Below are 25,046 nucleotides of genomic sequence, written 5' to 3' on the forward strand. Positions count from 1 at the left end.
GATCAGTGGCTAAGGAGGTCCGTGAGTCGGTGGGGAGAGTAGACCATGATGGGCTGCCCTAAGGTCAGTTTGAGGGCCTCCTTTGTAAGAGAAGCGGCTGCTGCTAGGGCCCTAAGGCAGGGCTGCCATCCGTGGGCAGTGACATCCAGTTGCTTGGACAGGTAGGCTATAGCCCTATGTGTAGGCCCCACCAGTTGTGTTAGGAGGCCGGTGGCCGAGCTGGAGCGCTCATCAGTGTAGAGATGGAATGGTTTAGAGAGATCGGGTAGGGCTAAGACTGGCCTGGTGGTAAGGCGGTCCCTTAGTTAGAGAATGAGTGGTGGATCGAAGTGGGATCAGTTAGGGGACCCTGGGGGGTCTTTTTAGCCGCCTGGTACAGAGGATGGGCCAGGATAGAGAAATTTGGAATCCAGTGTCTGAAAAACCCAACCAATCCAAGAAAAGAGAGTATTTCCTCCGCCGTTTGGGGAGTTTGGAGTTCTTGGAGGAGTCGTATACAGTCCCTGGTAAGAGACCTAGAAGTGGGAGTCAGAAGTATGCCCAAATAGGTAAATGAAAGGGCACACAATTGGGCCTTAGAGGGGGTGACTTGATATCCCTTGGCCCCCAGGAAGTTAAGTAGGGCAGAGGTGTCGTCCTGGGAGACCGAGAGGGCGGGGCTACAGAGGAGGAGGTCATCCACATATTGTAGTAGAGTACTGGCCTTAAGGACACACTGCTGTAAGTCTAGTCAAGGCCTGGCTGAAAATGTGGGGGCTGTTCCTGAACCCCTGGGGTAGGACAGTCCAAATTAGTTGTCCAGAAGCATGCGTGTTGGGATCATCCCAGGTGAAGGCAAGAAGAAAATAGGAATCAGGGTGCAAGGGGACGGTGAAAAAGGTATCCTTTAGGTCCAGTACTGTAAAGTGAGAGGTGTTTGGGGGAACACGAGACAATAGCGTGTAGGGGTTAGGAACGACTGGGTGGAGGGGGACCATGGCCTCGTTGATAAGCCTAAAGTCTTGTACCAGTTGATAAGCCCCTGAGGGCTTGCGTACTGGGAGGATAGGGGTGTTACAGGGAGAACTGATGGGGATCAGGAGTCCCTGACGTTTAAGCCGTTCTATGATGGGTTTCAGGCCCCGGCGGTGGGCTAAGGAAATAGGAAACTGAGCTCAAAAGGGAAACTTGGAGTTATCCTTAAGCTGTACTTTAACCAGGGTAAGGTGGGAAGCGATGATGGGCTTTGAGGTGTCCCACACCCAAGGATCTACAGTGAGTAGGTCATCTGGAGCAGGGGTCGAGGGAGTGGAGAGGTGTAGGATGAGACGGGTGGAGGTGGAGGGAGGGGAGGAAGGGGAGAGGCAGATAGTTGCCCTCAGTTTCTAGAGAATGTCCCTCCCCAGTAGAGGGACCGGGCAGGAAGGAATCACTAGGAATGAGTGGGAGAAGGGGAACCCATCCAGGCTACACCCTAGGATTGGAAGAGGTCCCATCGATTCCCATAACAGTAATTGGTGAGGTTCGAGTAAGTCACGAATAGGAAGGCAGAACAGAGTAGGTAGCCCCCGTGTCCAGCAGAAAGGAGATGCACTTACCCTCTACCTGGAGCGTGACCCTGGGCTCGGCCTGGGTGAGAGGGTGGCCGAATCTGGGCTTCGTCAGTCGTCCCCCAATCCGGACTTACTGTCTCGGGGGCTCCCCCACGTTGAGGCACCGAAGATACCCCGAGGTTAGGGCAGTTGGATTTCCAGTGGCCCATTAAATGGCATTGAGGGCAAGGCCGAGTTGGCGGCTTTGGATTGAGGCACTGGCGAGCCCAATGTACCTCGGCCCCGCATTTGAAACAGGCCCCGCGGGGAGGGATGCGATTGGTTGCCCCTCTCTGTTGGCTTCTGGAGCCGGCCGGCTGCAGGGCTGCTACCAAGGCTTGGGTCTGCAACTGAACCTTTTGCTGGCGTCTGGCTTGTCGTTTAAGCTCAGCTGCCTCCTCATGGGAATTAAAGACCTTAAATGCCATTTTCACCAAGTCAGAAATGGGGGTCTGAGGGCCCTCTTCAGCCTTTTTTAACTTTCTCTATATATCTGGTGCCGATTGAAAGATAAAATGAGTAGCCAGTACTGTGGCCCCTGCAGGAGAGGCGGGGTCCAAGCAAGTATACTGGGTTAAAGCCTCAGTCAATCGGTTAAGAAACATGGTGGGGTTTTTGTCAGGGGCCTGGACAATCTCCCTAATCTTGTCGTAATTAATGGCCTTATTAGAGGCTGCCCGCATGCCGGCTATGAGACATTGGACCATGCGGTCGCGGCGTAGTCGGCCATCTTGGCCATCCTGATAATCCCAACCTGGTTCTACAGCTGGGACTGCCTGGGCTCCAACTGGCATGGCAGCATCAGTGAAATGGACCTGATCTGTGTGCTTCTGGGCAGCAGCCTGGATGCGTTCCCTCTCCTCTGTGGTGAGGGTGGTGATCTGGACCACATGTAAATCATGCCAGGTAAGGTCATAGGCTTGGGCCAGACATTGGAATTCTTTGATATAGTTATCAGGATTGTTCGAAAAGGAGCCCAAATGTTTCTCAATTTGGGAAAGGCCTTGTAGAGAGAAGGGCGCATGAACTCGAACAACTTCCTCAACTCCAGCAATCTCCCTTAGGGGGCAGACTAAATCAGGGGAGGGTTTTCGAGCCCTAGTGCAGGTGGAGATGGGAGGGGAGGTTGGAGGGGTCGAGGGCGCCAGTTCAGAAATCCTGAACATAAGGGACCTTGGCCCATCTGCCTTGGTGTCTGCCGAGGTTATTTAGGTCCATGAAAATTGATAATTAAACTTGCCTTCCAGAGGCTATTGGGACTGATTGTCTAATCGGTATTGTGGCCAAGCGACAATACAGTAATGTCGTTTTCTCAGGTCCTGGTCCAGTTCCAGGGTTTTAAGATTGGCCAGCAGGCACCCCAGGGGTGTTTTAGAGTCAAATTTGGATTGGGAGATCCCCATGATTCGTTGCCCGGCAACCCAAGGGCTGGAGGAAGGCGTCCCCTCTTCCACCACTGAGTTGCGGAAAAACTGTGTGGACTGCCATAGAGGTTAGGACGTCTCCCAACCTCTCGGAGTCACGGTGGTCACCTGGTGACTGGCGGGGTCCGCCCTGACGCTGCCGTGATTAGGGCAGGGCTATCCAGAAGAAGGTGTGGAATCAGGGGAAACTCACCACGGCTTCAGAAATGGCGTTCGGAAAGGCGGGTCCGGGCAGGCTAGGGAAAGGAGGGAGCCTCCCCACTGGGGTGGGGACTCAATCTCCTTCCCTTCCCGGTTTCGGCACCAAATGTAAAGTTTTTCCTGCGAGATAAACATAACACCAGGCAAAGTGGGTGCAAGGCAAGATTTATTTAAAACACTCTCCAGTGAAGTTTCAGGGCTCAGGAGAAGGGGAGCCAGGAAAGTTGCACCGGGAGGAGGTGGGCACCCTCGGGCGAGGTTCCGCAACTCTGGAAAGCAGAGTGGCGGAAGTCATGTCCGAGGCAGGGAGAAGGGGGCTTTTAAGGGGCCTCAAGGGGAGTTCAGGGGTCTTTTGGGCAAGTTTCCCTTATTTGGATATTTCACCTGCTCGTTGGGGTCCCATTGGTCCATGGGAGCCCGGGGCAGGAGGGTTTTCAGATTCCTGCTTGGGTCTTTGTTCTCCTGTCCGAGTTCAGGTTTTGTGGCAGGGACTTTTGCCATCTTAAGTAGCCCTTTCTTTCTGCCAGCCCAACACTCAGTAATTTCCATGTATAATTAGAATTTTGGTAGTCACCTTAATGAGAGAGCAGCTTCCAGGAATACTCTAGAACAGAGACGGCAAATGTACTGCTTTGTGAACTTGTTCTTGGTACCTAGTGCTGGAAGGATATAAATCATGGAGAAACAAGGTTAAGATGTACAGAGCCAAAGGATTAATCTGTGAATAATTCTTTGACTCATAGAGCTGATATATGGCAGAAGCTTGATAGATTTTTCAAATTTGACAATTCGAAAGTAATTGTATACAACATGCTGATAAGTTACAAACCTGGAAGAAACTTTTAGAAAGTAACAAAAATAAAAAGCAGAATTTGATCATCCATGCTTGATTCAAGTCTGAATTATCTTATTTCATTGTAGAAAATAATACAAAGTTGTCCTAGGAAGATGCAATCAAAGCATAAGCCAAAGAAAATATTGAAAAGGCACTCTAAATATGTTTCCAATGGTTAATTAATAAAAATGTCTTGTTCTCCTCAATTTAGAGATGTGGAAATATTTATAAATTTTTTTAATTAAGTTGAAATTGGTGTATAACATTATATAAGTTTCAAGTGTAAAGCAATATGTTAGACATCTTTATGCAAGGATCACCACTAAAAGTCTAGTTACTATCCATCACCATACACTTGATCCCCTTCACCCATTTTTCCCACCCACCACGGCCCTTCCCTTTGTGACTTATTTCACCTTGAAGATCAATCCATGTTTTCACAAACAGCAAGATTTCATTATTTTTGTGTGTGTGTGTGGCTGAGCAGCACTTCATTGTGTGTGTATGTTTGTGTGTGTCTGTGTGTATATGTATATACCACATCTTTATCCATTCTTCCATCAGTGGACATATCCATTTTTTAGCTGCTTTGAATAATGCTGCAGTGTGTGTGTGTGTGTTTGTGTGTGTGTGTGTAATGTATATATACGTAATATATATATATACATATATATATATGTATATATATATATATATATCTTTTTGAATCAGCATATTTGTATTTTTTGCATAAATACCCAGAAGTATAATAGATAGGTCATATGGTGGTTCTAATCTTAATTTTTTGAGGACCCTCCATACTATATCCCATAGTAGCTATACCAATGTACATTCCCACCAACAGAGTATGAGGGTTCTCTTTTTTCTATATCCTCTTTAACACTTACTATTTCTGATCTTTTTGATAATAGCCATACCAAAGGTATGAGATGCTCTCTCATCATGGTTTTGATTTTCATTTCCCTACTAATTAGTGATGGTGAACATCATTTCATGTGCCTTTAGGTCACCTGTATTTCTTCTTTGGAAGAATGTCTACTTAGATCCTCTGTCCATTTTTTAACCGGGTTGCTTTGTTAAGTTGTATGAGTTCTTTATATATTTTGTATATATTTTGGATATTAATCCCATGTTGGAAATATGATTTGCAATAATCTTCTCCCATTTTCTCCAACCCATGCTTTGTTCTTATGAATAGTTGCTTTATAGTCCATATTTGGCACAACCTACATTGTGTTCAATCATTTGTCTGAAATAGAGGAGCTTCCTGTTTAATACATTTTGGAAATTGAGAATAAGGAAAGAAAAGGGCAAGACCTGAAGTCAGGAATGCTTCCTAGTCTCGGAATCTCCTGACTTTTATATACTTTCCCTTCCAAAACACACATACACAAATAAACTCAGACATAACAAAATAATCCCAAGTTCCATATTAAATATGAAATTATTATACCCAAGATGGGTTTTATTCAAGTAGGACTTTAGGTTCTGTCTGCCAAGTTTGAATCCTAGTGTTGCTGTCACCATCTTTGAGAGCCTGGACAAATTCTTCAACCTTTCTATACTTCTGTTTCCTTCATAAAATAAAGGTGATACTCGTACTTTACCTATCTTACAGAGTTGTAAAGGTTTAATGAATTACTTCATAGAGTGCACTTGATTATACTGTTATCATTGGAATTGATGTATTGACATTTGGAGCTAATACTTTGGGGGGATTTTTTAGGTTTTGAGCTTTTTTGCTTTATTTCTACTATTTTTATATTTTTTAAGGTTTTTTTTTTTAATTTATTTGAGAGAGAGAGCATGAGTGAGGGAAGGGCAAAGGGTGAGAGAGAAGCAGCCTCCCCACTGAGCAGGGAGTCCAAAGTGGGGTTTGATCCCCAGAACCCAGGATCATGACCTGAGCTGAAGGCAGATGCTTAACCGACTGAGCCACCCACATGCCCCTATTTCTCTTATTTTTAAAATCTTCCTGTGCCTTTGAAAATTCTTGGTCCATGTGCACTTAAAAGGCCTTTAACTCAAGATTCTAAACAATTTGACATCTTGGGCACTCTTGGCTAAGAAGATCCATAGACTTAGTGGGCTTTTGGGAATAGAAATTGAGGAATATGGAGGGCAGAGATGGATATATACAACCCAGCCCCACCACTTTTGTTTTAATTAATAAACTATTTTTTAAGAGCACATGTGGGTTCACAGCAAAATTGAGTGGAAAGTACAGGAAGTTTCCACATACCCCTGTCCTCACAAACGTAAAACCTCCCTCTCTATGAAATTCTGCACCACATTGGTACATTTGTTATAGTCCGTGAACCTGCACTGGCACATCATTATTACTTTGTGTCCATTTACATTCTGTGTCCATTTACATTTTGGTTCACTCTTGATATTATACATTCTGTGGGTATTGACAAAGGCATAAAGCATGTATCTACTATTGTAGTATCATATGGAATAGTTCTATTACCTTAAAATTTTTCTTTGCTTTGCCTGTTCATCCCTCCTTCCTCTCTAATTTCTGGGAACCATTTATTTTTTGATTGTTTCCATAGTTTTGCCTTTTTGAGATTATTTAGTAGTTGGAATCACATAGTATATAGTTTTTTCAGATTGGCTTCTTTGACTTAGTAATATGCATTTAAGTTTCCTCCATGTCTTTTCATGGTTTGATAGCTCATTCTTGTTTAGTGCCTGATAATATTCCATTGCTGGGATGTACTGAAATATATCTTGGTTCCTTCCAGATTTTGGCAGTTTGACTATAAGCATTCATGTGCAGTTTTTATGTTTAGACATAATTTCTCAAATCCTTTGTGTAAATACCAAGGAGCATGACTGCTGTGTGTATGATAAGATTATATTTAGTTTTGTAAAAAACTGCCAAATAGTCTTCCAAAGTGACTTTACCATTTTACATTTCCCCTAATAATAAATGAGATTTTTTTCTTGTCCCACATCCTTGTTAGCATTTGGTATTGTTAGTGTTTAAGATTTTGCCATTCTAATAGGTATATATGGGTATCTCATTGTTTTATGTTGCAATTCCCTAATGATTTATGATATTGTATATATTTCATATGCTTTCTTGGAATCTCTATCTTCTTAGATGAGATGCCTATTTATATCTCCTCTTTTGCCATTTAAAAATCAGGTTGTTCTTTTTTTATTGTTTTATGCATCTTTTTATATTTTGGAAAATGGTCCTTCATAGATACATCTTTTTTTAATTAACATAAAGTGTATTATTTGCTTTGGGGGTACAGGTCTGTGAATCATTAGTCTTACACAATTCACAGCACTCACCTTAGCACATACCCTCCCCAATGTCCATAACCCAGCCACCCTGTCCTTTCCCCTCCACCCCCCAGCAACCCTCAGTTTATTTCCTGAGATTAAGAGTCTCTTATGGTTTGTCTCCCATATTTTGCCCAGAGTGTGGCTTATCTTTTCATTCTCTCAATATTGTCTTTCATAGAGAAGGTTTTTATTTTAATGAAGTCCCACTCATCAGTTATTTCTTTTTTATTCTCAAGTTCATGTTGTATTTCCTTTTTTCTTTTTTTTAAATGATCAACAATTTTTATTTTATTTATTTTTTTAACATCAAGGTTGGTATTTTTTGATGTAGTGTTCAGCGATTCATTAGTTATGTATAACACCCAGTGCTCATCACAACACGTGCCCTCCTTAATATCCATCACCTGGTTATCCCATCCTCCCACCCCCTTCCCTTCTGTAACCATCAGTTTGTTTCCTGGACTCCAGAGTCTCATGGTTTACCTCCCTCTCTGATTTCTTCCCATTTAGTTTTCCCTCCCTTCCCCTATAGTCCTGTGTGCTATTCCTTATATTCTACATATGAGTGAAACCATATGATATTGTCTTTCTCTGCTTTACTTATTTCACTAAACATAATCCCCTCTAATTCATCCATGTCATTGCAAATGGTAGGTATTCATCATTTCTGATGGCTATGTAATATTCATTGTATATATGGACCACATCTTCTTTATCCATTCATCTGTTGAAGATTGCACCTTTGGTATTGTATCTCAAATGTCATAGCCATACCATGGTCAATAACACTATACTACTTTCAGTAGTAGTGCTGGTACCTTATACTATCAAAATAATCCTGACTCCTCCTTGCAATCCCTTGTGTCATTGCTGTCATTCATTTCATTTATTCATTTTACTTATGTATAAGCATAGTTAGATAGAAAGAATGTAATGGAATACATTGTTGCTATTATTATTTTGAGCAAATTGTTACTTGTTAGATAATTCAGAACAAGAAAAAAGTTTTTATTTTACTTTCACTTGTTCTCTAGTGTTCTTCTCTTCTTATATACAACTGATTTTCTAGTCATATTATATCATATTCCATCACTCTAAAGAACTTCTTTTAGTATTCCTTGCAAAGCCAGTCTCTTAGCAAAAAATTCCTTTAATTTTTGTTTAAGAAAGTCTTTATTTCCCCTTGACTTTTGAAAGCTAATTTCACAGAGGGATGACTCGGTGGCTCAGTCAGTTAAGCGTCTGCCTTAGGCTCAGGTCATGATCCCAGGGTCCTGGGATCAAGTGTTGCATCAGACTCCTTGTACAGGGAACCTGCTTCTCCATCTCTCTCTGACAAAAGAAGAGAAAAGAAAAAGAAAAAAAAACTAATTTCACAGAATACAGAATTTGAGAGTGGTAAGTTTTTACTTTCAACACTTTAAATATTTCTCTCCACTCTCTTGTTTTAATGGCTTCTGAGATGAAGCTGTATGTAATTCTTACTTTTGCTCCTATATAGGCATAATATTTTCTTTTCCTTTGACTTCCAAGATTTTTATCTGTAATTTTCTGAAGTTTGGATGCAACATGCCTAGGTATGTTGTTTGGGGCATTTATCCTGCTAGATGTCCCTAAACTTCTTGGTTCTGTGATTTGGTGTCTTAACATTAATTAGAAAAATTCTCTGTCATTATTTTAAAATATAGTCTTAAAATTTGAAAAACAGCAGCTTAATGCTGTAGACAGTCTTCTAGTCAAAAGTAAGTTCATATGGCTACAATGAAAGTAGATGGTAGACAGATCCTAGTTAGTTAGCTTCCTAGATTGGTTAGCTTTTTTTTTTTTTTAACAGCATGCATCACTTTTGCCAACATGAAATCACATGCTGTTAGGGTCTACTTCTAATAGTATTTAAATCAAGTTAAATAATATTAGGACTTAACATCTGAAATGAATAAGCAAACAAAAGAATTAATAGAAACAGATAATAAAAGAGCATATATTCATAAGCTATGTCTATCTCTATTTTCAGATGCTTTGATCTTGTATATAGAAAATCCTAAGAACTCCACTAAAAAACTGTTAGAATAAATGATTTCTGCATTTTTGCAGGATATAATATCATTGTATAAAAATTAATTGTATTAATTGTATTTCTATACACTTGCAGTGAAGAATCCAGAAATTACATTAATTCTGTTGACAATAGCATCAAAAAGAATAAAATACTTAGGAATACAAAAGACGTGTAAAACTAATAATCTGAAAGCTACAAAACGTTGAAAGAAATTTAAGAAGATCTAAATTAAACATCTCGTGTTAATATATCAAAAAGACCCAGTACTGTTAAGATGGTTATACTCCTTTAACTTGTCTATAGACTCAATAGTCTATCAGTATCTCTGCTGATTAGAAGGGTAATCACAACAATGTAATCAAGACACTGTTACAAGGATAAATATCTAGATCAACAAGAGAATCGGTAGCCCAGAAATAAACTCATACATTTACAGTTAATTGATTTTTAAAGACGAGACTAAGACCATTGAATGGGGGAAAGAATAGTCTTTTCAATAAATGGTGCTGGGATAGCCATATGCAAAAGAATGAAATTGGACTTTGAACTCACTCTGTATACAAAAATCAACTCAAAATGGTTCTGTAAAAACAAACTATAAAACTATTAGAAGAAAGTATAGAGGTAAATTTATTCCTTGGTTTTGACAAGAAATTCTTAAATATGACATTGAAACCACAAGCAACAAAATACCAACTAGACAAATTGAACCTTATGAAAACTAATAACTTCTATACTTCAAAGGACTCAACCCAACCAGAGAAAATGAAGACAACCCACAGAATGGTAGAAAATATAGGCAAAGCATATATTTGATAAGTGACTCAGGTGTAGAATGTGTAAAGAACTCATACAATTCAATAATAAAAAGATAATCAACCCAGTTCAAAAATGGGCAAAGGATTTGCATAGACATTTCTCCCAAAAAAAGTATGCAAATGGCCGACAAGCACATGAAAAGAATGTTTGTCATCATTAATCATCAGGAAAATGTAAATCAAACAGTATGGCTAGAAGCAAAAAGTCAAATAACAAGTGTTGGTGAGGCTTTGGCAAAACTGAAATCCTTGAATACTGCTGGTGGGAATGTAAATTGGTAAAGCTGCTTTGGAAAACAATCTGGCACTTCCTCAAATAATTTTTTTTTAAAGATTTTATTTATTTATTTGACAGAGACAGCGAGAGAGGGAATACAAGCAAGAGGAGAGGGAGAAGCAGGCTTCCTGCTCAGCAGGGAGCCCCATGCAGGGCTCAATCCCAGAATCCTGGGAACATGACCTGAGCCAAAGGCTGACACGTAACAACTGAACAACTCAGGCGCCCTTCCTCAAATAATTAAACATAGTATTACCATATAATTCAGCTTTTCAGTACGTAGGTGTATACCCAAAAGAAATGAAAAAATATATGTCCAAACAAATACTTGTTCATGAATGTTTTCAGAATGTTTTTATAAAAGCCAAAAGTTGGAAACAACCAAAATGTCTATCAACAGGTAAATGGATAAATAATAGTGAATTCTCCATACAATGGAACATTATTTGGCCTTAAAAAAGAATGAATACATGCTAAAAGCATGGATGAACCTTGAAAACACTGATAGAAGAAAAATGAAAGGAGGTAATCACAAAAGAGTATCTACTATATGAGTCTGTATATTTGGAAGTTTAGGAAAATCTTTTGGGAGAGGAAATAGATTAATGGTTGCTTAGGACTCGGAGGCAGGACAGTAATTAAGACAGTAATTAAGATTATGGGGTTCCTTCTTGAGATGTTGAAAATGTTCTAACATAGATTGTGGTGATGGTTGCACATATCTGAGAGTATATGAGAAACAATTGAGTTATATACTTTAAATGGATGAATTATATATGGCATTATGAATTACATCTCAATAAAGCTGCTTAAATAAAAGAATAGGCTGCTCCAAAAATATATATAGTTACCATCAAATTTAGCAGGGGGAGACCAGACATTTATAGGTGGCATTTCTTTTAGCCTTCCTTCCCCATCTCATTTCCCTTTTGTACCCCAAACTTGAAGTAGGTTCAGCATACCATCCTGTCAGTAGTGGGTTTTTGTTTTTTTTTGTTGTTGTTTTTTTTAATTTTTAAGATTTTATTTATTTGAGAGGGCGCAGAAGCAGGAGGAGTGGCAGGCAGAGGGAAAACCAGGCTCCCTGCTGAGCAAGGGACCAATGTGTGATCCCAGGACCTTGGGATCATGACCCAAGCTGAAGGCAGACCCCAACCAACTGAGACCACCCAGGTGTCCCCTGCCAGTGCTCTTTAGAAAAGTCATTGCAACCTGCAATCTGACTCCGGCCTAAGGAGAAGGGTGTTGGGAGAAAGGATTTCTCTAAACCATGGCTCATTCCAAGCATAGGGCTTGCAATCAATCAGTGGTAAAGCATCCAGGAGGTAACTGGCTACAAAAGCTTCTCTCAGTAGTTCATCCTCTCCTGGGTAAGAAGTGAAATAACCTTTTTATCATAAGCCTGTTACAAGTACAGTGACATCTGAAATTAGATTGCTCTGACTTCTAAACAGACATGCCCTTTCAGAGCACAAATATTGGTGCTCTGAAGGAGGCAAGTGCAGCCTGTGTGGTTGGCTTGTTTGAAGACATCTGTGTGCTGTCCATGCCAGTGGGGAACAATTGTGCCAGAAGACTTCCACCTAGTATGTTGTAGTCCTATAGAATATATTGCATAGGTGGAGAATAAGTGAAATAATTCATTTTAATTGTAAACATTTCATTTGCAAAAAACCTAAAGATTCAACCTCTTTTTCCCATCGTTGGTAGTTCTGAACACTAGAATTTTTTTTACCAGAAGGTCAAAATGAACCTACGTATATGATTGTGAATGGACAAAATGGTGACATAATTGGGTAGTAGCAAGTTATTTTTCCATTTTTATTACTGTGTGAATTTTTAATATTAATATGGAGACATAAAACATTAAAGGAAATCAACTGTCAGTAATATAATTTATGACAAATATAAATAAATCTAGTAAATCTTTTTTTACAATGCCACCACTTAGCTTTTTTTAAACAAGAAATTATTTTTTATCACAACCGAGCAGTAGCTATCATTTTATCATCTATTCACTCAACTTTTCTCATTAATTCTACATGCAAGTGCATGGTTTTTCTTAAAGATTTTATTTATTTACTTAATTTTTTTTAAATTTATTTGAGACTGACAGAGAGAGAGAACAAGCTGAAGGAAGAGAGGAGAGAGAGAAAGAGGGTGAGAGAGAAGCAGACTCCTCACTGAGCAGGGAACGTAACGTGTGCGTCAATCCTAGAGTCCTAGAATCATGACCTGAGCTGAAAGCAGACCCTTAACTGACTGAGCAACCCAGCCTCCCCTAAGTGCATGTTTTTAATGTTGTCTGTACTATTCTTGTGTATTTGTTATCAAATATGTTTAATTTAAAAAATTGTTAGCAAGTTTCAAATATCTCAAATTGACACTGTTATGCTAAAATACCACACAAATTCCATTAAAATGGATAGTTTATTTATTAATATCAGTAATCATGTTACAACCTACGAGGAGTTTTTCTGTTCTTAATTGTCTTCTATCACTGCTCTTTAATCATACGGGCCCCTAGAAGATGACTCGGAATTTTGTGGGTAGTTTTTCGGATGTCACAATGATAGGGGCATGTTAGGAGGCCAGCTATCTTGATGCCTAAGTTCAATAGACCCATTAGATTCCAACCCTTGTCTTTATACCTGCTCTCAGTGCTTGCTGCTTCCAATTCCCAGTCTTCTAGATTAGGACATGTTCACTTTCGCAAGCATTTTACATTATGGCTTCTTTTCTTTTGCCAAGTCAGTCACCACTTATCTGTCAGCATTGACTTCTAAACATCTGTTGAAATGTTTTACCATGTTTTCTTTCCCATTCTCTCTTACATAGGGGGTTTCTGTCCTTTTTTTTTTTTTAATTCCTTTTTTAATTATTTATTTATTTTAAAGATATTATTTATTTATTTGACAGACAGAGATCACAAATAAGCAGAGAGGCAGGCAGAGAGAGAGGAAGGGTAGCAGACTCCCCGCTGAGCAGAGAGCCTGATGCGGGGCTCGATCCCAGGACCCTGGGATCATGACCTGAGCTGAAGGCAGAGGATTTAACCCACTGAGCCACCCAGGTGCCCCTTAATTCCTTTTTTTTAATTTAACTTTATTTTTTCAGTGTTCCAAGATACATTGTTTACATATAACACCCCGTGCTCCATGCAATACATGTCCTCCTTAATACCCACCACGAGGCTCACCCATCCCTTCACCCCTTCCCCTCTAAAAACCCAGTTTCTGTCTCAGAGTCCACAGTCTTTCATGGTTTGCCTCCCCCTCTGATACCCCCAATTCATCTTTCCTTTCCTTCTCCTAATGTCCTCCATGTTATTCCTTACATGTTCCAAAAGTAAGTGAAACTATATGATAATTGACTTTCTCTGCTTGACTTATTTCACTGAACATAATCTCCTCAAGTCCCAACCATGTTGATACAAACAGTTGGGTATTCATCCTTTCTGATGGCTGAGTAATACTCCATTGTATATATGGACCATATCTTCCTACTGTCTGTCCATTGTTTTCAAAGGCCAAGTGATCACCAAGTGATGAATCTGCTGTGCTTAACAGCTCAGTGGGCGATAGCTCGTCTTAGAGGATATGGCAGACATTTTAGGTAGTTTGGCTGTGGTGTAGACTAGCTGGTGTCTTGGTAGTTAGTGCCTAGTTGGGGCTAGATCTGTTAAGCACATTGCCATTTCTGAGCCCACCTAAAATTCCAGTCGTACTTAAAGTTATCAGCACATATTCGTCTTGGCAGTTAGTGCCTAGTTGGGGTTAGATCTGTTAAGCACATTGCCATTTCTGAGCTCACCTAACATTCCAGTCATACTTAAAGTTATCAGTTCATTCTAGCCTTGCATTAACTCACCGTGAACAGTATTTTAGACAATTAACATTCTCTATGGCTGAGAGTAATGTGTAATCTTACTCATTACTCTTTCTCAGGCTGAGCTTTTGGAAACTGATTTGCATTCAGAAGTAACAGTATGGTGTTAATGACAAGGAGCAGTAACAGTGTGAGGGCTCCTTGTCATTAAAAGGAAAACACTGGATAAATTGTTTTCCTATTCCTAACATTCAGCTTTGCTACATATAGTTTTTCTTCATATTAACAGATTTTTTGGTAGAAGGCCTCAGTGGGATTGTAGAGGGGCATCAAATCTGAATGAACTTCATCAGCTATTAAGTAACATAATGATCAGAAGACTGAAGACTGATGTTTTAACCCAGCTGCCCCCCAAAGTCAGACAGCGTATTCCCTTTGATCTTCCATCAGCAGCTGCCAAGGTGAGAATGCTTGTTTGATTCAAAGTCTTACTTTAAGTCATTTTAATGAAACATTGCACATATTCGTATTTCATAGAAGGAAAAGTCTGTTTTCTTAAAATGGGATTAATTAATAGAACACATGAACTTCATTTCAAGAAGAGAACATGAAAAATTTAACTTTAAGTCATCAAATAATGTGAAAAGATTCAGTATCCTATTGATTTAAAAAAAATACTTCTGCTTAATATAAAATAAAAGTACTTCAACTGCAATGAAGATTTGGTATTAAGAATTCTAAGTACCTATAGGGTGTAAAGCTCAATAATTAGGTAGCAAAGTTATGTTTCTTGCTCTAGGATTTTTTTTTTTTTTCAAGTATGAGCTGTCTTTTAGAATAACTTGGATATAGCCTTCTTCTTGAAGATCTGAAAACTCTAATCATATTGAAAGATGTGAAGGTCTATATATTAGAAAGTCAAATTGTATTTTACCTAATCCTTATCTACATTTACTTTTAGCATGTACATGCTTATATATTCTCTGAAATTTCTTTAAATCTGGACAGGACTTTGTTGACAAAGACTATTTATTATTGCATTGTTTTATCTTGAACGTTTAAGGTAGACATTTTATAACCATTGAGCAATATGTTACCGATAAAATAGGAATAATCTGATTTTCTTTATCCACCATTCTAGCATTAGGAAGAAAAGTGAAAGAGTCAGTGTATGATTACATTACATTTTTATTTAGCTGATATTCCTCATGCTTATTTATTTATTTATTTATTTATTTATTTATTTTAAAGATATTATTTATTTATTTGACAGACAGAGACCACAAGCAGGCAGGCAGAGAGAGAGAGAGGAGGAAGCAGGCTCAGCAGGGAGCCCAATGCAGGGTGATCCCAGGACCCCAGGATCATGACTCGAGCCAAAGGCAGAGACTTTAACCCACTGAGCTACCCAGGCACCCCGATTTTCTTTCTTTTTTTTTAACCTTATAATTTTTTTATTATGTCGTTAGTCACCATACAGTACATCATTAGTTTTTTTTGTTTGTTTTTTTTTTTTAAAGATTTTGTTTATTTATTTATTGACAGACAGAGATCACAAGTAGGCAGAGACGCAGGCAGAGAGAGAGGAGGAAGCAGGCTCTCTGCCGAGCAGAGAGCCTGATGTGGGGCTCGATCCCAGGACTCTGGGATCATGACCTGAGCCGAAGGCAGAGGCTTTAACCCACTGAGCCACCCAGGCGCCCCACATCATTAGTTTTTGATGTAGTGTTTCATGGTTCATTGTTTGTGTATAACACCTAGTGCTCCATGCATATTTAAATGAAAGCGTATCTTGTTATGAAAATACTTTGCTACCATATACATTTTCACTGTTTCCTTTTTTATGTATATAAACTTTTATTTTTACTTTTCAAAATGTTTTACCTTAAGAAAAAGCTCTAATTGCTTGATTTATGATGTTAGCACAGAGCTTGGCTTTCACCCACAGCTTTTCATTGGTTTCTGCCTTTGGTGTGAACATGTGACTCACCTTTCTCCATATTGATGTTTTTAAGTGAATACATTGATATCTTTGGGAATTTGTTCTCATATCTTTACAAAGGAAAAAAAGGACAAAATTCATTATTGCAATAATTGTTCTTTTTTTTTTTTTAAGATTTTATTTAGTTATTTAGTTGAGAGAAAGAGCACAAAGTGGGGAAGGATCAGAGGGGAAGGGAAAAGGAGGGGGAAAGAATCCCAAGCAGACTTCCTGCTGAGTGCCGACCCCAAGTTGGAGCTGGATCTCATAACCCTGAGATCATGACCTGACCCAAAATCAAGAGTCAGATGTTTAATGGACTGATCCACCCAGGGCCCCTGTTCTTCTGTCCTTTATGCCATATTTCTAAGCATTGTTATTTTCTCCCACATAGGAATTGAATGCCAGCTTTGAAGAGTGGGAAAAATTAATGAGAGCTCCAAATTCAGGTGCTACTGAGACTGTCATGGGGTTGATTACTCGCATGTTTAAACAAACTGCTATTGCCAAGGTACTTATTGCTGAGACATGTGTTTCTCTTGATAAAAATTATTTAATGTATTTTAATGCTTTTATTTAAGCAGCTTATTTGCATACTGTAACGTGTCTTTGCCATTTAATTTTTTGTAAGACTTCTTATTTATTTGACAGAGATCACAAGTAGGCAGAGCTGCAGGCAGAGAGAGAGGGTAAAGCAGGCTCCCTTCCGAGGAGAGAACCCAATGCGGGGCTCGATCCCAGGACCCCAGGATCAAGACCTGAGCCGAAGGCAGAGCCTTTAACCCACTGAGCCACCGAGGCGCCTCATCCATTTAATTTTTAAAATCTGATATGGAAAATTCAGGCATATTCAAAGTAAACAGTGTTATAATGGACACCATTATATCTGTCCATATATTGGTCTTTTCCAACATATGGGTACACTTTGATGAGGGAATATAATATGCTTTACATGTTCTCATTTAAAGGACATACGTATATTCATCTTTGTCATCAGATTTTTCTGTGGTTTTTGATACATAATTGCTACAAATAATGTTTTTATTTAAGTCAATCATTTTTAATTGGTATTATGATTCTAGTTCCCTACAGAGATAGATGTGCTCATATTCTATCTAAAAGTGCAAATTAGAGGTGTTAGAGTTTTTAAATCTCAGTGTGCATATAAACTAGATTCATCACACGTTCTTGTTTTTACTAGCGTGATAGAACTTAGACATGCTAATGAGTGTTACTCTTTTCCAATTCTGAAATTTTTTATATAAGATAATTTTTTTAAGTGAGGTATGTTGAGGTGTAATTCATATTCAGTGAAACTTGTCCTTTTAAAATACATAGCCTAATGAGGCTTGACAAATACATAGGGTAAATCACCAGTACAATCAAGATAAAGAATATTTCCATTTGCCCAAAACTTCCCTGATGCACCTTTGCAGTTATCTCCCTCACACCCTGCCTTCTGCACCTCAGCAGTCACAGATCTAATTTTTACAACTGTAGTTCTGCATTTTCCCGAATGTTCCAAAAATGGAGTCACAGAGTATATAGCCTTGTGCTTAAAGCATAAAGCTTTTGAATATTGATCCGTGTTTTGCATATGTCGTTAGTTTCTTCATTTTTATTTCTGAATAATGTTTTAGTGTTTGGATATATAACAATTTTTTTCCCCTCCACCAGTTAATGGTAATGGGATCTTACCAGTTTGGGCCATTATGAGTAACTATAGGAATCATTCATGTACAGGTCTTTGTATGGACAGATTTTCATTTCCTTTGAGTAAATAACTGGGAGTGGGAATGTTGGGTCATATGGAAGAAACAGGTTAAATTTTATAAAAAGGTGCCAAATTGTTTTTCAAGTTATCATTGTCCATTCCTAGTAGCAACATGAGCGTCCCAGTGGTTCTGCATCTTTGTCAGCACTTGGTATTGACAGTCTTGTTAGTTTTAGCAATTTTTCACGGTATTTACTGGTATTTCATTGTCGTTTTACTTTGCCTTCTTCTAATGTCTAGTGATAGCATATTTTCATGTGTTTTTATCTATAATAGACATCATATATTTGTTATATATCATATAGTCTGTGCATAGCAAGCCCATATTTATATTGCATTATAAGAGTTCTTTTTTAAAAAGATTTATTTATTTATTTTAGCAAGAAAGAGAATGGGGGTCGGTGAGAGAGGGAGTAGGAGAGAGAATCTCAAGCAGACTCCCCACTGAATATGGAGCCCAACAGGAAGCTCGATCCCATGACTCTGAGATCATGACCTGAGCTGAAATCAAGAGTGAGAGGCTCAACAGGTCAAGGCACTGAGTGCCCCAGAGCTCTTTATATATTTTAGAAGCAAGTACTCTAACATATAGGTCTTTCCAAATATTGCTTCCAAGTCTGTATATTCCACTTTATTTTCTTTTTTTTTTTTAAAGATTTTATTTATTTATTTGAGAGAAAGACAGTGAGAGAGAGCATGAGCGAGGAGAAGGTCAGAGGGAGAAGCAGACTCCCCATGGAGCTGGGAGCCCGATGCGGGACTCGATCCTGGGACTCCAGGATCATGACCTGAGCTGAAGGCAGTCGTCCAACCAACTGAGCCACCCAGGCGCCCCTCCACTTTATTTTCTTGAAATTGTCTTTAAAAGAACAGAAGTTAAACTTTGAAACAGTCCAGTTTATTATTTTCTCTTTCATGTTCTCTGCAATTTCAGTCCTAATTAATTTTTGCTTATTCCATGTTCACAAAGATCTTCTCTGTGTTTTCTTCTAAAAGGGCTATATCTTTGGGTTATATAAGTAAGTCTAGAACTATTTTGAGTTAATTTTTTTTTAATGTGGTACAAAGTTAAAGATAGAGATTTAGTTATTTTGTTTTGGTTCCAGTGGGTTTTGATATTTTTTTGTTTGTTTGTTTATGGATTTTCAATTTTCATTTGATACTCATTATGGAAACCATTTTTCTCTCGTTGACTCACCTTAACACCTTCATAAAAAAAATCATTTGGTTATATATGTGTTGATCTGTTTCCGAACTCTTGTCTGTTTCATTGACCTATACATCTCATCTGACAACACTAAAGCATCTCTTTAAACTACCTTTCTAATAAAGCTTGAAATCACATGATGTTCACTCCTACTTTATTCAAAATTATTTTGTCTGTTGTAAATCCTTTGCTTTTCCATACATTGTTTAGAATTAGCTTGTTAAGTGTGCAAACTTTTGATTGGAATTGCATTGAATCTATAAATTCATTTGGAAGAATTGACTTCTTTTTTTTTTTTTAAGTTTTTATTTATTTGACAGACAGAGATTACAAGTAGGCAGAGAGGCAGTCAGAGAGAGGAGGAAGCAGGCTCCCTGCTGAGCAGAGAGCCTGATGTGGGGCTCTATCCCAGGACCCTGGGATCATGACCCAAGCTGAAGGCAGAGGCTTTAACCCACTGAGCCACCCAGGTGCCCCAAGAATTGACTTCTTAATAGTACTGAATTTCCTGATCCATGGAAAGAATATCTTCTCTCATTTCTCCCAGTTTTGTTTCCTAATTTCATTGAATACATTTTGCTAGATTTACTCTAGTTTTTTCATGTATTTTTATGTACTTATAACTATTTTTTTCTATTTAAATTCAGTTAATTAACATATACTGTATTATTAGTTTCAGAGGTAGAGTTCACTGATTCATCAGTCTTATATAATACCCAGTACTCATTACATCAAATGCCCTTCTTAATGTCCATCACTCAGTTACCCCATCACCTCACCACCCTCCTCTCCAGCAACCCTCAGTTTATTTCCTATGATTAAGAGTCTCTTATGGTTTGTCTTCCTCTCTGATTTCATCTTGTTTTATTTTCTCCTACCTTCCCCTATGATCCTCTGTTTTATTTCTTAAATTCTACATATGAGTGAGAGCATATGATAATTGATTTTCTCTGGTTGAATTATTTCACTTAGAATAATATCCTCTAGTTACATTCACGTCATTACAAATGGCAAGATTTCTTTTATTTTTTTTTTTTACTGGCTGAGTAGTATTCCGTTGTATACATATACCACATCTTCTTTATCCATTCATCTGTCGATGGACATCTGTGATCTTTCCATAGTTTGGCTATTGTGGACCTTGCTGCTATGAACACTGGAGTGCAGGTGCCCCTTCAGATCACTACATTTGTATGTTTGGTGTAAATTCCTGGTAGGGCATTGCTGGATTATAGGGTAGCTCTGTTTCCACTTTTTGAGGAACCTCCATACTGTTTTCCAGAGTGGCTGCACCAGCTTGCATTCCCACCAACAGTGTAGGAGGGTTCCCCTTTCTGCACATCCTCGCTAACATCTTTCGTTTCTTGACGTGTTAATTTTAGCCAATCTGACTGGTGTGAGGTGGTATCTCATTGTGGTTTTGATTTGTATTTCCCTGATGCTGAGTGATGTGGAGCACTTTTTCATTTGTCTATTGGCCATTTGGATGTCTTCTTTGCAGAAATGCCTTTTTTATATCTTCTGCCAGTTTCTTGATTGGATTATTTGTTCTTTGGGTGAGTTTGATAAGTTCTTTAGAGATTTTGGATATAAGCCCTTTATCTGATAAGACATTTGCAAATGTCTTCTCACATTCTTTTGGTCCTGCCCAGTACTGTCCATAGACATAGTGTGGTGTCAGGGAAAGAGAGAGAAACTCCCCAAAAGTGCCACCTTTAAGTCTCAGCTGGATCAAGGAGACTGCCTTACATTGAATTGGTTGTAGAGACCAAAGATGTCCCCTGCCCCCTACCAAGAACTTAGCACTGAGAAATCACCCAGTTATGCCTACCTTTGGGGGAGAGAAACACCTGTGTATAGTGCAGGCATATAGGAACTACTGGAAGCTGAGAATGCAGTAGAAGAACGCATGACATACATTATCACAAGGTAGAAGCATCCTCTTGCTGGGGGAGTCCAAAGTTTTTAGTGTACTAAGAGTAAATGTAACAAAAAGAGAGTTTAAATACAAGGGAACCTAAATAAAACTCAGTACTGACTAGATTCTCTCCTACCCACACTATCACCCTGATCCCCTCCACAAAATACCTGAGTGTATAAATACCAATTATTTCAGACTGTCCTGTTCTTCTACACATAATTTCTAGCACATAATAGAAATTATGAAATAAACAAAAAGCAACTTTAAGAAACTACTATATTCTCAAAAGATAAAGCAATCAATAAAACCAAATTGATAAGTGACCTAGACTGAAGAACTATTAGACAAGGGCTTTTAGGAAGCTATGAATAATGTTATGTGATCTGGTAACAAAGATAAACAATATGCATGAAAAGGTGGGAATTTCAGAAGAAATATGGGTATTTTAAAGACAGTAAAATGGAAATGCTAGAAATTAAAAAAAAAGAATAAAAAAATTATTTCAATCAGCTTATAAGCCAATAGAGAAGATAAAATTTAATCATAAAAAATCTAAATGTCCTGGATATTTATCCTAGAGAAATGAAAACTTGGGTTTACACAGACTTCTTTATGGAAATTTATTTATAATAGCCAAAAACTGGGATATAACCCATATGTTCTTAAATTGTAGTATATGCATACAATAGAATACTAAATTAAAAGGAATGAACTATTTATAAACCCAGTAAATTGGAAGAATCTTTTTTTTTTTAAGATTTTATTCATTTATTTGACAGAGAGAGATTACAAGTAGACAGAGAGGCAGGCAGAGAGAGAGAGAGAGGGAAGCAGGCTCCCCGCTGAGCAGAGAGCCCGATGCGGGACTCGATCCCAGGACCCTGAGACCACGACCTAAGCCGAAGGCAGCGGCCTAACCCACTGAGCCCCCCAGGTGCCCCAAATTAGAAGAATCTAAAGGCATTATTCTGATTGTAAGAAGCCAGTCTCAAAAAGTTTTCATATATCATGACACCATATTTATAACATTTTCAAAACAATGGAATTTTAGTGGTAGAAAATATTATTATACAAATGTCACTTTCCTGGTCACAATATTATATAGGAAATTATCATTAGGGAAGCTCTGTTAAGGTTATGCATGAACTCTATTATTTTTGCAACCTCTGGTATATCTAAAAGTATTTCACAATAAAAAGTTTTAAAATGTACATATAGGGGACTCAATATAGTAACCCAAAGCAGAAAACATTCTACATTAATCCAGAAGAATGCAGAATAGAAAGGAAAGGAACAAAGAACAGATGGGTCAATCAGAAGACAACAAGATATTAAGTTTTAAGCTAGTTCAATCAATAATTACATTAAACATAAATGATCTAAACCCACCAAGTAGATGGTAGGAAGTTATCATATTGCATAAATCATGATATCTGCAAAAAGTTCTTTTTAAGTATGAAGGCTGAAAGTTGAAATAAATGGATGAACAAAGATAAAGCATGCAAACAATAATCAAATGAAAGCTGAAGTAGAACTGTAATATCAGATAATGTAGATTATTACCATGATTATAGGAAATTTATAGATCTTTCAGATGACAGCATAGGTTGTTCCTGACTTTGGTTCCCCTCATAAGAACAATAACTAACGACTCTTCAGGAAGAAGGTACTCCTAGGAGAATCCTAGAACACAGGGGTGAAATTGAGACATGTCCCTGTATCCTAAAGACCAAGACAGACTACATTACTAGGATAAGAGTAGTGGCTACATGTTGACCTCATTGCCATGTCCTCAGACCAATGTAGCACCCCTCAGGGAGATCCCACCCTGAGCCTCTGGCTCTTCCAGCAGGAAAAGAAAATCAATGGGGAAACACCAGCACCACCATCCCATCCCACCCCTCCCCATCACCCGGGATTGTGGGTTGCTTTTCCAGAGCCACTACTCTGATCTTTACCCATGGGGATTGCAGGAGAGTTTGTGAGGCTCAACCACTGGGAAACTGACAGTGACAGAAAGCGAAAAGGCTCTTGCAATAACCAGCACTTAACTCTTGGCAGACCAAGTTTGCACCTGCAGCACCCAAATTATTGTCATGGGGTTACTTTTCTTGAGTACAGAACCACATTGGTAGCATACTCTGACCCGGGAGCTTGGCAGGGTGCAGATCTGCTTGATTCAGAGTCTCATATGAGGGTTTTTGCCAGCCCCATAGCTCAGTTTCCCCATGCCTAGGCAAGGAAGTGAGTCATAGTCCCATTTGCTGTAGAGAAAGTGTTCTGGCCACATTTGACCAGAGGAACTGGTGAAAACATTTGGAAACAATGCAGCACAGCAATTCTCAAGCCAAAAGGCAAATGAGCCAAGCTGATTGTCCCCAGAGCAAAGCCAGTTCTAGGCATGAAGTTTCCTGTGCTAAACACAGGCAGGGGTCTTAATTCATATCTCAGGCTCACAGTAGTTCCCAAACCCTCCCAGAGAAACTGTCTGGGAAATTGAGAGTTGCCCGGAACAGCCCCACTCCTTCCAGATGAGGCAAGGGTGAGACTTAACTACCCCTACCCACTCTAATTCCTGGCCTCATCTGACCACAAGGACTGCCGAGAACACCTGAAAGCTATGTAGCCCTGAAGCACCCTAGCCGAGGGTAGGGAAAGCAGAATTGACAGTTTGCAGGGCATAGCCAGGGACCTGTTCAGCCAGCGAATTTGGGGCATGGGTCAATTTGAGTTTAAGACAACAAAGAGCTTTACTACCATTATAGCTGCTTCTCCATTGCACTCAGGCAGGGAAACTAATTTGTAGCCCCACCCATTATAGAATATAGCCTCCAGCCTACCGGACCAGGAAACCTTACAAGAACATACAGTATCTGCACAGCCAATCCAACAACTCTGCTTACAGTTGCATTCGATCACAGAAGTCAGCCTATGGCTTTCCTCATCTCCACAGTAAAACCGATGGCCTCACCTGACTAGTATATACTCTTGCCTGATTTGGGTCCCCAATGAGACTTCGAGTCCCATCCTTCTGCCTTGTAGGGCAAGGAAATTAATTCGTAACCCCATCTGTTACTGAACCAAACCTGATCGTCTAGTCAGCCTAACCAGAGAATCCAGACAATTGTGGAGCCCATTCTAGCCTCACTTGGTTAGAGAATCAAGCCAGCAACCCAATCCACCTATTCTCAGCCAGTAGCGTACTCCCTTATCCTCAGCCTCAGAGCTCAAACAGTTTCCTTGCCACATTCATTTATGATAAAACCTCTCAGCATACTAGGAATAGAAAGGGACTTTATCATCCAAATAAAAGGCATTTATGAAAAACTTAATTAACATCATACTCTCTGCTCAAAGATGGAAGGCTGTTCCCTTAAAATCAGGAACAATACAAGAGTCTGTTCTCACCGCTTCTATTCAACACTATTTGGTTCAATATTGTTCTTATAACTGTGTAATAAGGCTAGAAAAACAAATAAGATGTACACAGATTGAATAGGAATAAGTACAGTTGTCTGTATTTAGAGACAACATGATTGTCCACATGGAAAATCCAGGAACACTTCAAGCCACTAGAATTAAGTGAATTTATCAAGGTCTCAGGATTCATATTCAATATACAAAAATCATTTGTAGTTTTATATACTAGCAATAAAAAATTGGAAGTTGAAATTTTAAAAATACAATTTACAATAACATCAATAAACATGACCTTCTTTGGGATAAATTCAACAAAGTGTATGCACCAAAAACTACAAAACGTCATCTAGAGAATATAAAGCAAACTTAAATAAATGACAAGATAGATCATGTTAATGAATTGGAAGATTTAGTGTTGTTAAGGTGC

At 38.9% G+C, this 25,046-nt stretch overlaps 1 protein-coding gene across 5 annotated transcripts in view; it reads left to right on the forward strand.

Annotated features, from left to right (window-relative positions):
* ZRANB3 (zinc finger RANBP2-type containing 3) overlaps positions 1-25,046 on the forward strand; it is a 332,973-nt gene that overhangs the window by 230,529 nt on the left and 77,398 nt on the right. For all 5 annotated transcript variants that reach the window (XM_032354070.1, XM_032354071.1, XM_032354073.1 and 2 more), the window contains 2 exons: positions 14,606-14,777; positions 16,692-16,808. In XM_032354070.1, the coding sequence (XP_032209961.1) occupies positions 14,606-14,777; positions 16,692-16,808 (289 nt within the window). The remainder of the gene's footprint in view (positions 1-14,605; positions 14,778-16,691; positions 16,809-25,046) is intronic.

The sequence above is a fragment of the Mustela erminea genome, chromosome 8 (genome assembly GCF_009829155.1).
Source record: "Mustela erminea isolate mMusErm1 chromosome 8, mMusErm1.Pri, whole genome shotgun sequence".
Classification (NCBI taxonomy): Eukaryota; Metazoa; Chordata; class Mammalia; order Carnivora; family Mustelidae; genus Mustela; species Mustela erminea.